The 14,045-nt window shown below is 45.4% G+C and overlaps 1 protein-coding gene across 1 annotated transcript in view; it reads left to right on the top strand.

Annotated features, from left to right (window-relative positions):
* The first annotated feature begins 373 nt into the window (after positions 1-373).
* PHLPP2 (PH domain and leucine rich repeat protein phosphatase 2) overlaps positions 374-14,045 on the top strand; it is a 32,820-nt gene continuing 19,148 nt past the window's right edge. Inside the window, exons 1-6 of the mRNA XM_061365016.1 lie at positions 374-526; positions 852-1,096; positions 7,712-7,845; positions 11,127-11,317; positions 11,757-11,882; positions 13,069-13,223. Coding sequence (XP_061221000.1) covers positions 389-526; positions 852-1,096; positions 7,712-7,845; positions 11,127-11,317; positions 11,757-11,882; positions 13,069-13,223 — 989 coding nt within the window. The 5' untranslated portion in view covers positions 374-388. The remainder of the gene's footprint in view (positions 527-851; positions 1,097-7,711; positions 7,846-11,126; positions 11,318-11,756; positions 11,883-13,068; positions 13,224-14,045) is intronic.

Below are 14,045 nucleotides of genomic sequence, written 5' to 3'. Positions count from 1 at the left end.
GGCTTTTGCTGTTTTCGATGTGCTTGATCCTGTTCCGGCTGTCCGCAAGCACTGATTAAGGCCTGCTAAGCTGCACATCGTTACTGACAGCAGCTGGGCAGCCTGAGCCAACGGGAGGGCCCTGCACAGCGCTGGGAGGACGCCGTGTGACGGTGACGAGCGCTCGGAGGTAAAGCGCGGGCGATCACCGGTGTGTCAGCGTCAGCTGCTTCCCGATCGGTTCCTGTTCGCAGCGCCGCTGCCAGCGCCCGCTCCCACCCCGCTGTCCCGTGGGGCTCCGGGAGGACGGCGGCGGCGGTGGAAGCGCGGGCGCTTCCGGGGCGGGGCCCACGCGGGGCGGAGCGGAGGCGCTGCCGCCGCTGCCCGGGGTCTCGCGGTCAGGCCGGTGATGGGGGAGGCTGGCCCGGGGCCGGGGGTCGCGCCGGGGCCCAGGGAGGCGCCGGAGCCCGAGGAGGACGAGGCGGCCGCGCAGGGCGGCGCGCGGGGAAGCAGGGCCGGGCCCCGCGGTGGCATCCGAGTACTGAAGGTGAGGTGAGGGGGGACCGCGGCCTGCGCAGCGCGGGGCCGCCCGCCAGCTCCCGCACCTCGGCCGAGCGGGGGCGAGTCGCGCGGTGGGGCTTTGCGCAGCGGTTGAGCACTGCCCGCCTCGACCTTGGCGGAGCGGCCGGGCGGGCCGGGGTCTCCCCTGCCTCAGGCCCGGCCCGGTGCTTCGCCCGGTGCCCGTGGCGCTGTCGCCGGCTCACGGTCCCGCCGGTGCTTCAGGCGGCGCGGAGCGGCAGGGCCCTGTCACCGCGGCCGCCGGGTGCCGGCTCAGACGCAGCCGCTGACGCTCCGGTTCCGCTGCCTTGCAGAGAAACGTGAAGCGCAACGGGAGCAGGAGCTGCCTGAACAGGAGCCGGTTTGGCTCCCGTGAGAGGGACTGGCTGAAGAAGGATGTCGGACGAGGCTGTGTTTATGTTTATGGCGGAGATTCTGCAGCTGTGGCTTCTTCAGACTTGCGCCTGGTCCTCTGCACGGTGGAGACCCCAGCGTCTGAGATATGCGACGGGGAAGGGGGGAAAAACCTCTTTCTGCAGCTTCATGGAGACCTTGTCAGGTGAGGACCGGGAAGGGATAAACCTAGAGAAACGTCAGGTTGACAGGCTCTGTTCACTGCGTGCCTCCATACGGAGCAGTTGCATGCAGCCTTTAGAAATGTTCATAATACAGAAGTGGTTGGTGGTGTGCCTTCTCCACATCTGGTTAGGCCATAGGTGTGTTAGCTGGGAGGGTCTGGTTGTGGTACAACCAGAAACATGTCCTCTGTCTGCAGGTAGAGGCTTCTTTTCATATACTCCTTTGCTATATTCTGTGTTACGGACATTTTAGCATCCAGAAAAATTAAGCTATTGAAGAGGCTGTAAACAGTTATTCTGAGTGAAATATGTAAGGTGCTTTCACAGTTATGTAATATTTATGTCTTAGTAATTTTCTTGCTAAGAAGAGTTGCCAGGTAAATAATTAAAGGTATACAGAAAGATAGTGTCATAAGGGTTGTATAAAGAAGGCTTATGCATGAGGTTGTATATTTTATGCCTGCAGTTGATTTAGGCTGAAAATAGCTCAGGGTTTATGAACTTTATGCTGTGTTGGTGTATTATGGCCTCCTCTGGGTTTACAACATCCCATTAGGTTTGTTAAGATTTAGACTTTGCATTCATTCTTCTGGACTTAAGATCCAGTTGTAAAGTTGCCACTCCTATCCTTAGGGAAAAAAATTTTGCTGTAGCCACCGTTCTTGGAGGCGGAGCAGCTGTGCCAGCACACGCTGAAGAGGACTGGTAGCTGGTTTTTGAAACAATAGTCCTAAGTTGCACATGTCCAGATTTTAAAAATGTGGAATGTATTGGATGAGGCAGGGAATGGGAGAGCTCATGGTGAGGGATGTGGAGAAGAGGATGGGGTTAAAACTGGCTGCTGGCAAAGTATATTGAGACCCGCCTGCCCTGGCCAGTCTGGTTAGTGTAACCAGGGATAGTTCAGTTAGAAGTGCTGCTTCCAGCTCTGTCTATAGATACATACAGTCAATCTAGATTTATAGATATTTATAGGGATAGCTAGACACCTGAACACAGCCACTGAGGCGGCTGAAAATCTCCATTTGTTGCTTGAAGAATTTATAAGGGAATTGGCTTGTTTTGGAGCCTAACAAGGAGCAGATTTGTCCAGCATTCAGAAAGAAGAGCAGACCCTTTACTGCAGCTCATGGGAGTAGGCCAAGCTTGTACGTGCATTCAGAGGGGCATGTTTTGACTTTGTTTAGCTTTTGAAATAGCTTTTGTGTTTGAATTGCTTTCAGTATCTGTGTCTCTTCTTGTGCTAGGTAGCCATGCCTGTCTGATTTCTGCAGGCTTTGCACTGGATTTGCAAGTCTGTCCTGCTGCCAGTGTTTTGGAAGCAGGTACTGAGTTGTAAATGTTGGCTTCCCATTCTTCTTGCGGCTATGTCCTGGGTTTAGCAGTGGCAGTCATTTTTCTCTTTCTTGGTAGCTGGTGCAGTGCTGTGTTTTGACTTTCAGCTGGGAACAAAGCTGATAACAATGATGTTTTGGGTTGGCCAAGGACTTTGTGGGCCTCATGCTCTGCCAGGGAGGAGGGAAGCTGGGAGGAAGCAGAGACAGGACACCTGACCCAAACTGACCAAAGAGGTATTCCATACCACAGCACATCATGCCCAGGATGTAACTGGGAGAGTGACCCGGAAGGGGGCTAGAGAGTGGACTGCAGGGTTGGAGGAGGTATCGGTCGGTGCTTGGTCGGGCTGGGGGGGCAAGTTATTGGTCGCCTGGTGATGAGGTGTTGTATTCTCTTCCCTTGTTATTTCCTTTATCATTACTATTATTGGTGGTAGCAGCAGTGATTTGTGTTATACCTTAGTTACTAAACTGTTCTTATCTCAACCCGTGGGAGTTGCATTCTTTCTGATTCTCCTCTCCGTCCCTCCAGGAGTAGGGGGAGGACAAGAAGGGGGGGAGTGAGTGAAAGCTGTCTGGTTGGGGTTAAACCACGACAGGCTAGCACTTTGTCAAGCTTTGTCTTTAAGTTAATGAAGAGTTCTTGATTGCGGAGTGTCTGTTGCATATAAATCTCAGAATGTATTTGCCACAGAAGAGATCCCTAAATTATTTCCCTCTCAGTAGAGACATGGGAGTTACCAGTATTGCTTCAGTAGCATCTGTGTTAGTAACAGGAAGCAGGCCTGGATGGGACCTACTTTCATGTCCACAGGAAGATGACAGAACACTCAAGATATTCTCATGCCTTGTTGAGATAACTCCTTCCTTGTACAAGGTTTGCTGATTACTATAATAACCTGTTCACAAATACAAATTACTCCATTAAGTATCTGATTGCATTTTACTCTAGGTACCTTTATCTCCCAAAGAGTTTCTGAATTCTTCATCCCTTGGTATCAGTAGGTGACTTTCAGACGCTGAGTATGGCAGAGATTGATTTGGCATCTGACTTAGAAGACTGAAAGCTGGATGATGAATGGAAGAATAACATAATTCATTCTAAGTATTCAGTGGTGTCTTCATGATAGTTTTGTGTTTCCTTTTAAAGTCTGCGCACAGGGGAGTCAGTTTCTGTCAGAACTTTCTTTTCTTCTCTGCGGTGCACCTCAACGATCTTTAGAGTTCTTCTAGACAGAATTTTTCCATATGTCAGCAAACTTTCATGTTTAGAAATTGCACCCTCCGGCAGAGGGGAGGATTAAACAAAATAGCATGGGTATCTTCTTTGGTATCTGTACACCCTTTGCAACAAAAATATAAGCTGTAAAGGTTTTAACATTTGACTCTTGCTTACTCTGCAGTTGCAGCAGGAGTTTTGGAAGTGTTACTACTTTTTCCTGGCTTTTCTGTCTCCTTACCCTGTACACCTTTGCTTAACAGAGCTGCTTCTCTGATGAGAGGAAGTGTTCAGTATCTGATATGTGATACTGATGCGGATATAATGGGCTGTCTGTGTCAAATAGCAGGTGCTGTGACAGGCAGGATGTTCTCTATGTGTGCCAGCATCCAGTGCATATTACAGTGGGTACAAGATGAAGCTTTGTATCTTGTAAGAAAATTAGGGGGTTTTCAAATCAGCATTCAAATTAATGCCCTGCAGCATTAATTCATAGAATCTAGACTAGTTGGTGCTGGAAGAGACATTAAGGCTCATCCAGTTCCAGCCACCTGCTACGGGCAGGGACCCCTTCCACTGGAGCAGCTTGCTTCAAGCCCCTGTGTCCAGCCTGGCCTTGAACACTGCCAGGGATGGGGCAGCCACAGCTTCTCTGGGCACCCTGTGCCAGCGCCTCAGCACCCTTACAGGGAAGAACTTCTTATTTTATCTAAATCTACCCTACCTTCAGTTTATAACCATTCCTCTTGTCCTGTCCCTACAGGCCCTTGTCCAAAGCCCCTCTCTAGGTTTCTTGTAGCCTGTTTAGGCACAGGGAGCTGCTCTAAGGTCTTGCTGGAGCCTTCTTTTCTCCAGGCTGAACCAGCCCAGCTCTTCCTGAACTGAAAGATGAAAAGAATAAAAATAATGAAACATCAAATCTCATCTCCAGAAGGGCAAAGTATGGTGGGATACAGTATCTATCTTTTTCAGGAGAGTAACCACAGTAGTGTACCTCAGAGAGTGTTGGGCAACCTGTAGAACTGTGATTTAGTTTGTGTGGTGTGAATAGTGCTTATCCCTTTACTGTATAAAGGTTCTTCCTGAATTCTCGTGTACAAGCGTATCATTCAGCATGTACCCACAAAAGCCTCTGTCCATTCAGCATCCAGATTGGAGTGCCTGTTTTTCCCTTAGGAGATGTAGATAGAGACTACTTGAAGTGTTCTTTCTGTGAGTGCTCAAGCACTTATGGTTCCTGAGCCATGAGTCACATGCTGGAAAAGCTGTTTTCTGGCAAACATAAGGCTTTAATAGCAAAGAAATTGGAATCTAAGTGTAGCCAAGGGAAACTCAGACAAGGCATTTGGAGATCCAGTCAAATATCTCATATTCTTCGTGAATTCTGTGCTGAGGAGTGGAGAACACATCAGAGCTTACTGTACTGGAAGTCAGTATTGTTCAGTGCAATCTATTACCTATTACAGTTTCTAGTAGCTTGCCTGTTCCAGGACACAGGTTTGTCATTTCCAAGATTACCTCTATCTGTTTCTGTGGCAGGAAAAATTATGCGATAACCTAAATCTCAGTTACGTATTTGTTGAAGTGCTTGGCTTTAAACTGCTAGATCTCGACAGAAGATCTTAAAAAAGGTCAAGAGCCTGTATCTGAACTGAAGAAATCCCTGCAGAGAAAGAAGCATTGAGGGCATTGCCCTCCTTTGCCACAATCCCTTGTCTCGTGTCCATCTCACAAAACAGGGAAAGAAAAAGCATTTCATAAATCAGCTTCTCATGCTTATTGTATAAAGAGCTCTATTGTAGTTGGATTAGGCTCTTTTTCCAGGAGTTCCAAGAAACTGAGCAGTGTCAGAGTGATTGGTAGTGCTGCAGGTGGTGATCAGCACTGTTTGAATTTCCATTCTCAACTGCTGTTTACTTTTTGGGGGAGTTTTATTTGGCTTGGAAACTATTTTCCATTTTATTTTGGAACACATGGGATCTGGTCCTTGTTTATATGCTCTCCAAATTATATCTGCAATAAGATAAGAAGTCTTCTGAAATGAAGTGGATGACATCAAGTGAGGTCATCCCAGTTGCAAGAGGCAAGTTACACTTGTGATACTGAGTCAAACTTGGATTCTGCTTCTAAGACACATAAATGGTACCAGCAACTTTCATGTGGTCTTGAGATTTGAAATTTGATGGAATTAGTACTGAATAACTAAGCCTAAACAGGTGCTGCCTTAAACCTGCCATGGAGATTAAACTCATTTCCAGTCAGTGTAACAGGGGCTAGAGACAGCTGTACCAAATTGTTGGCAGGTTAAACAGCAGCAGTGTCTGAGCTCACTAATTTGGCATTACATACCTTGAACTCCTGTGGATTCTGACCGTTTGTTCCTTTTGTTTTGAAAAGTTTTGGTGTATTTGCATTTCACAGGATTTTTCTTCAAAGAAGGCATCACAGATAACTGGGAACATGGCAGAAAACCGTGGCATTATCATACATGTGTGTCAGCATCTGAGTGGGTACCAGGAGAGAATAGTTAGGCCTGGTTAAGGAAAGGGATGGATTGTGCTTTCTGCTGAAATTTATCTGACTTCAAATAAACTACACTGGCTTGCTGTTTATTTCCTCTTCTTTACTGGTTTAAAGAAGGGGCAGAAAGAAAAGGCAGTTTCCAAAAGCTTTTTCCCTTTGAAAAAAAGCACCACCACAAACCCCCACAACAAACCAGCAGTAGCAGCAGCAATGCCATGCATTGCTGGCAGTCACCTGATTACGTCTTGAACTTAAAATTAATGCATTAGTATTATCCTCATGTATGAGTTTTGGAGTGTACTTACAGTACATAGCAAGTTATTATCTCTGACATTGCTTTTGGTCACATTGGAAGCTTCATGAAATTAGGATGAACTTTAAAAATTGACCAAAAATTATGACTGGTGACACTGTACGAATAAACGTTTTCTGTGGGTAGGGCAACTGATATTTCAGAAACTAAAATTTAAGTCCTACTAATCCATTCAAGGAAGGAGTAAGAAAGATTTCCAAGCTAACCAGGACTACCAGGAAGCGGTGATTTGGGTGGATTTGAAGATGCAGAACAAGGTTTTCCTCCTTTGTTAAATAAAGCCTATTTGTGGGTTGAAATTTGCCAATAACTTTCCAATTATATTTAGGCTGACTAAAGACTAGAGTCTGCAAGGCCTTATATCAGTTTATTAGTCGGGAGTAGCTCCAAGAGACAAGTTCTGAAGTGAGAGGACGGCGGTTATCTCATGTACAGCCTTCTGGCTAGCAAGCTGATGTATTTCCACGTAGAACAAAAAGGGGGGGAGTTAAGTTGCCCTACTCAGGCTTAGCAAACTTTGAACAGTAAGAACTGGTTTTCTGGATCAGCTGCACATGAACTACATTGTCTTTTCAGGATAAAACCGTTGTTGTTTTGGACCATAACTTCAAGAGTGATCCTTTTCTGATCCAGAGGTCCTGTGTGTGCAGGAATGAGTTTCAGTGTATGTCTTTGAAATACCTGAGGTCATTTTAATTTTTGAGGTGTGTCCTGTTGACTACAAAGGAAGTCTGGGTGACCGGATAGTTGTAAATGGTGAACATTTTATGAAATCAGTTCTGCTTCAGTTATGAGATGCTATTTGTAAAGCTCTTAGTTGTAGTGGAAGTACTACAATATAATCATTAAAAGAATCAGAAATACTTTTGTTCTTCTGTTGAGAAGCAGCAGCAAGGTTTGGTACATACAGTAATAAAATACTTCACATTAAGACATGTGGTGCAAATGACTGATGTATGCGAGTCAGTGAAGTTTAGTATGAAACAGGTCTTACTGAACAAACTTGATCTTGAGGCCTTGCAATTTCAAGCTTGGTCACCAAAGGCATTAGTCATTTGTTGTATGTGATGTTGGATATGACTCTGAGCAAGTTATCTAGCTGGAGATGTCCCTGCTCATTTCGTTATTCCTTACACTTTAACTGCAATGAGACTTGTTTAATTTTCTTTGTGCTCTCAAACTACTGTCTTGTATGTTTTGACAGGCGGCTGGAGCCCACAGAAAAACCACTTCAGATTGTGTATGACTACTTGGCTGGGTTGGGTTTTGATGATCCTGTCAGAATGCAGGAGGAGGCAGCAAACTCTGATCTCAGCTGTATGATTCGCTTTTACAGTGGTAAGAAATTGTGCGTGTGCACACTGTTGCTATTCCTGTAGCTTTAACTGTGAGGTGGAACTCAGCTGAAGCCCAGGTCATTGACCTTTTGGGTTTGAAATGGCTACATTAAACACCCAAAAGTCCTAGTAAGCGTTTCTTAAAAATAATGAGTTTTCAGTATTAACAGAAAAAAACAAATCCCACAGTTCTGTAGTTCTCTTGAGCTATCTGTGGCTTAAGAAAAGACAGCTCCAGTGGAAGACACGAGATTGCTCTGTTGTCTTTAGTTTCCAGTGTTTACAGCCAATGCCATAGAGATCCTAATGAGACAAGAAACATTGCAGTTTGGTCTAGATATGCCTGAAGATTGCAGTTCCAGAAGGTGTATGGAAATGGGTAAGGTAAGTCTGTAATAGAGAGTAAAAGTGCCAGACGTTTTTAATAATGCAGGCTGCCATTAGAAACCCAGTGCATTTGACCACAGAAGCAAGAGTTCTGACTGGCCTATTGAGTCAGTTTGAGCAGGATCCCATATGCATAAGGAGCAACAGAATGATAGTCATAGGCCCCACACAGCATTGGTGTATGCTGCTAGCAGTCAGAAAAGGAATTCATTGAAGTGAAGAGGAAATATAAAAGGAGTAAGGGGGAGAAAGGCTGATAATGAAATGATTTCATTACTTTTAAATACTTCACCTGTGTATTTCTTTTTTGCATTTCAGAAAAAAATCAAAGTCCTTTTAATAGAAAATTGTTCTTACATAGTGGAAGTGGGTAGCCTGACTAAGCTGCTAGCCATCCTTTGTTTATTCAGTATCAGAAAAATGTATCATAAGGATTCAGCTTCTCCACCTGAGAAAAACCCCTTCTGTTTGGGAGCTGTGTGCAGAACAGGCAAAACAACGTAGAAATATAATGGAGGTGGAAGGAAGTGTAAGTTGCTGGATTTATAGTCTGGGTTTATAGGACAAGGGAGTCCTGGAAGGGAGGAGAGGCATCAAGTATAGGGGTGTAGAGAGCTTCTGAGTTAAAAATGGGCAATTCAATTTGTGTATGTCAAGCAGGAACTACTAAAGATTCAGGAACAGTGACTCAGCTTCATGGAAGCAAGTAGGCAAAAAATCACAGAATAGTTAGGGTTGGAAAGGACCTTAAGATCATCAAGTTCCAACCCCTTGTCCTGTCACTACAGTCCCTAATGAAGAGTCCCTCCCCAGCATCCCTATAGGCCCTCTTCAGATACTGGAAGGCTGCTATGAGGTCTCCATGCAGCCTTCTCTTCTCCAGGCTGAACAGCCCCAACTTTCTCAGCCGATCTTCATATGGGAGGTGCTCCAGTCCCCTGATCATCCTCATGGCCCTCCTCTGGACTTGTTCCAACAGTTCCATGTCCTTTTTATGTTGAGGACACCAGAACTGCACACAATACTTCAAGTGAGGTCTCAGGAGAGCAGAGCAGAGGTGCAGGATCACCTCCTTCGACCTGCTGTCACGCTCCTTTTGATGCAGCCCAGGATACAGTTGGCTTTCTGGGCTGCAAGCGCACACTGAAGCCAGCTCATGTTCATTTTCTCATTGACCAACATCCCCAAGTCCTTCTCTGCAGGGCTGCTCTGAATCTCTTCTCTGCCCACCCTGTAGCTGTCCCTGGGACTGCTCCGACCCAGGTGTAGGACCTTGCACTTGGCATGGTTAAACTTCATGAGGTTGGCATCAGCCCACCTCACAAGCGTGTCAAGGTCCCTCTGGATGGCATTCCTTCCCTCCAGCGTATCAACCAAACCACACAGCTTGGTGTCATCGGCAAACTTGCTGAGGGCACACTCAATCCCACTGTCCATGTCAGTGACGAAGATGTTAAACAAGACCGGTCCCAACACCAATCCCTGAGGGACACCACTCGTTACAGGTCTCCAGCTGGACATTGAGCCACTGACCACAACTCTTTGTGTGTGGCCATCCAGCCAATTCTTTATCCACTGAGTAGTCCATTCATCAAATTGATGTCTCTCCAATTTAGAGACAAGGATGTCGTGTGGGACAGTGTCGAACGCTTTACACAAATCCAAGCAGATGACATCAACTGCTCTACCCCTGTCCATCAGTTCTTTAGCCCCATCATAAAAGGCCACCAAATTGGTCAGGCAGGATTTCCCCTTAGTGAAGCCACGCTGGCTGTCACCAAGCACCTTGTTGTTTTTCGTGTGCCTTAGCATGCCTTCCAGGAGAATCTGCTCCAAGATTGAGTAATTTCCAAGACTGAGTAATTTCAGTCCGTGTGGGAAGGTAGTCCTCCTTAGAAAGAGGCTGTGGAGGAAGGAGTATAAAGATTGAAGAGCGTTCAGGAGACCTGTTCTAAGAAAGTAAAAGAAATGCTGACAAAGTGGTTCTTAAAGGTGGTGGTGGAATTAGAGGAAATGCTATGGAGGATTATGCAAAGCCTGCAGCTCAGAACATAGGGGATGCCAGAGAAACATTGCTTAGAATTGTACAGTTACAGAATGGTTTGGACTGGAAGGGACTTCTGAAGACCACCTAGTTCCAGCCCCTGCAGCATTAATTCGTAGAATCCCTGGCTGGTTTATGTTGTAAGAGACCTTAAAGCTCATCCAGTTCCTGCCATGGGATGAGCTGGATGATCATCATGTGGCATGATCATCCCCCTGCCATGAACAGGGACACCTTCCACTAGAGCAGGTTGCTGCAAGCCATGCTCAGCCTGGCCTTGAACTCTGCCAGGGATGGGGCAGCTACAGCTTCTCTGTGCACTCTGTGCCAGGGCCTTGCCGCCCTTACAGGGAAGAACTTCTTAATACCTCATCTAAATCTACTTCCTTCAGTTTATAACCATTGCCCCTTGTCCTGTCACTACAGGCCTTGGTAAAAAGTCTCTCTGTGTCTGTCTTATAAGCACTTTTCAGATACTGAAATGGTAAAGAAAGGTCTCCCCAGAGCCTTCTCTTCTCCAGGCTGAACAACACAACTCTCTGAGCCTTTCTTCATAGGAGAGGTGTTCCAGCCATCTGACCATTTCCATGGCTTCCTCTGGGCCTGCTCAAGTACTTGAGAGCAGCCTTCCTGTTTCTCTCAGTCCTTAGGGATGCCTCTCGAATTTCTCTGCTCTCTAAACTATGACAGGGTTTTGTTTGTTTTTATTTTTTTGTCTTTAAAGTGCACCCTGTTTTGTCTTTATTTGTTCTGTACAATTACTGATTGTTACGTCCGTGCTGCTATTTGAACTCACAGCTGAGAGCGAAGAACAAAGGGAAAAGAAATGCCAATGTCCCATTTTTCTTTAGAAAAGCCATGTCAAGTGGAACAGTTAGATCGTATCTTGCTCTCTGGAGTATATAACGTACGCAAAGGAAAAACCCAGTTGCACAAGTGGGCAGAGCGCTTGGTAATCCTCTGTGGTACGTGCCTCATTGTGTCCTCTGTGAAAGATAGCCACGCTGGGAAGATGCACATCTTGCCTCTGGTTGGAGGGAAGGTAAGGCTTTTTTGTTTCGTTTCCTGTGCCTTAGAAAGGAAAAGATACTGTAATGATGGGTATTACCGACAAGAAGTTAATCTAGGCTTTTGTTACAAATTATTCCCTGAACATGTACAGAGAGTTGTACAACCCCTTTCTACATGCTTTGCTTAGGTGGTAGTCTTAAGACTAATCAAAGGAATAGGCGTTAGTTCTGCTTTCATGTTAGTAGCCGGTGTTGTGAATGGGTATTCTAGAAACGATTACTTCTTGGATCTACTTCAGCAGAAAGATATTAAGACAGATTTACCTCTGTGTTTCTATCCAGTAACTACAGCAGTGTTTTCAGTAAAATGCAGTCTTACCAGTAGTTGGTAGTACCTCCCCCTACACCTCAGATCCACTGTAACTGCTGGAGTTCATGCAGACTGTTATGGTTTTGATTCTCCCTGTGCAGGTTGAAGAGATGAAGCGCCGGCAGTACACACTGGCTTTCACATCTGCTGGAGCACAGGCTCAAACCTACCATGTTTCCTTTGAGACACTGGCAGAGTACCAGCGGTGGCACCGGCAGGCATCCACGGTGAGGCCCTGCTGAGATCTAGGTGGTGGGTGCAGGGGCAGGAGGGGTTTGACATGCAGGCAGAGATGAAGCTGGGATCCCTGTAAGCGTTCCCGACACTTTCCAGCTTTCTTCATTTCTTATGTGCTCAGGACTACAGAGATTTTCCTTTATTTTCTCTCTCTGCCTGTGCAACAGTGTTGAGTGGTAGTTCTGGATTGTTTTCACCCCTGCTGCACCTATTGAGAGCAGCTAATTACAAGTCACTAGATCAAACCCTAGGGACTGGTTGCCTTTACAGCCATAGAAACTTCTAAATTGCTCCTGTTGCTGTACTTGCATCTGCTTGAACTGTGGCCTGACTGGCATGGTGCTACCCTGATAGGCTTGAGTTAACAGAGATCGTAGGTCAGCAGGAAAGTGTACTTTGTTCAGAGCTGTGTCCTCACTCCATACTAAAGTACAATTAGATGGTGATAGCTTAATGCTGCGCCACACTTTGACCTCATATACATACATACATATATATATATAAAACACATCATGAAATACAGCATGAGTTCAAGATAATGCAGGTTGTAAAATCTGGAGTGAAGCACTGCAGACCTTGAAACAAAGCATACTTCCTGAAAGGAGATCTGATATTTGCAAAGGCTGCACTGTCTGTTGCAAAATCATCATTTATGAAGCCTTTCATCATAACAGATTATGATTCCAGTATTATAGCCTGAATAAGGTAATGAAAGTAGGAACAAATCGTTAGGCCAGGCAGAGATTCTGTAAACCTTAAAGGACTGAACTGAAAGTTGAATGCTTCTTGTTGCTATTTGGATCTTTGGCGTGCACTTGGAGGTTATGCTTTCTCAGCAGTTTCCTCAAAGACAGGGTTTTCTCCATCTGCTTGGCTCTCTTGTGGTCTAGCTTTTAGGCAGTTCCTGTTGCATATGCTGAGCAGGGCTTTCTGTGTCTAGTGTCCTAGTTGGTATCCAGGTTAAGTGTCCTTTTCAGGGGGCTTTCAGAAACAAAAGTATCAAATGGCATAAACTCATACTCTGTGGACTCAGTGTCCTGCATGGACTCTACCTTGCAGGTACAAGGTGTTCTTTCAGGTTCTTGCAGATTGTTTACTCCTGGCAGTTCTTGGCCTTAACATTGGACTTACCGAGAAAATTGTTGCCCAGTTGCAGCTTTTCCTCTTCCTTTTCAGGTTGTGTCTATGCGACTTAGCGTGGTTGATCTGTCATGCTACAGCCTTGAGGAAGTACCTGAGCACCTCTTCTACAGTCAAGACATCATCTACCTCAACCTACGACACAATTTTATGAGACCAAGTGGAGCAGGGAGTCTTGACTCTCTTTGCAGGTCTGCAAAGAATCCTTTTTCTTCTACATTTGAAGTTCTTGACGTGTGCATCCAGGGATGGAGAAGAGGGGGAGTGTATTGCCCATTTTCATGGGGATGGGAAAAAGATAGATCTTCAGGAAGCTGTAATAAATGAGGGGCCGAGGAAGCAGAACTGAGTAGTGCAGGCAGCCATAAGCTTACAACAATTGACAGTATTTACATTCATAAACTCCCTTCCAGAAACGTTTTGTGCTAAGTTTGATCTGAGAAGAGCCTTGCGGAGTGATACTCCATTGGTATTGACAAGATGTAATAGTAATATAAGGCTGCTGGCTAAACAGAGAACATTTTGGGGTATAAAATGAAAGGTGAGGGAAAGCATTATGCTGCTGTTGTGGGTGTTTGTAAGGAGAAGTGCAGGTCTGGAAAAACCTATTTTGGTAAGTTTTTAATGTACATTTAGAGTTAGTATAGGGCCTGTGAGACTTCAGCTTTGTTTTGGGAAATGGTAATGATCTGCTTTTAAGAGAGTAGCAGTTGCATGACGGCATGGAATCATAATACAGTCATCTTAGGTAAGTGAAGGAGTCTTACGAAAATATTTTAAAATCATTTTGTGAAAACCGTAAAAATCTAGAGGAAGATTAGTCTTGATGTCTACACTATCCATGCCAAAAAGAATGCAAGGAACCACTCTCTGACTTTTGAAAGCTGTTAAGAAGCCTGTAGTAATATTGTCAAATGGCTCTGTGTTTGGAACACATTATGGCTTAAGAAAAATGTATTTGGAGAAACTTTGCAAAACTACATTTTTTGTTTGTTTTGTTCTGGTTTTGTTTA

This window comes from Neopsephotus bourkii, unplaced genomic scaffold (genome assembly GCF_033783945.1).
Source record: "Neopsephotus bourkii isolate Nb327-2 ecotype Australia unplaced genomic scaffold, CSIRO-AGI_Nbou_v1 NB_1266, whole genome shotgun sequence".
In the NCBI taxonomy this organism is placed as follows: Eukaryota; Metazoa; Chordata; class Aves; order Psittaciformes; family Psittacidae; genus Neopsephotus; species Neopsephotus bourkii.
Note: the sequence above shows the minus strand (reverse complement) of the source record. Positions and strands in the feature narration are given on the sequence as shown.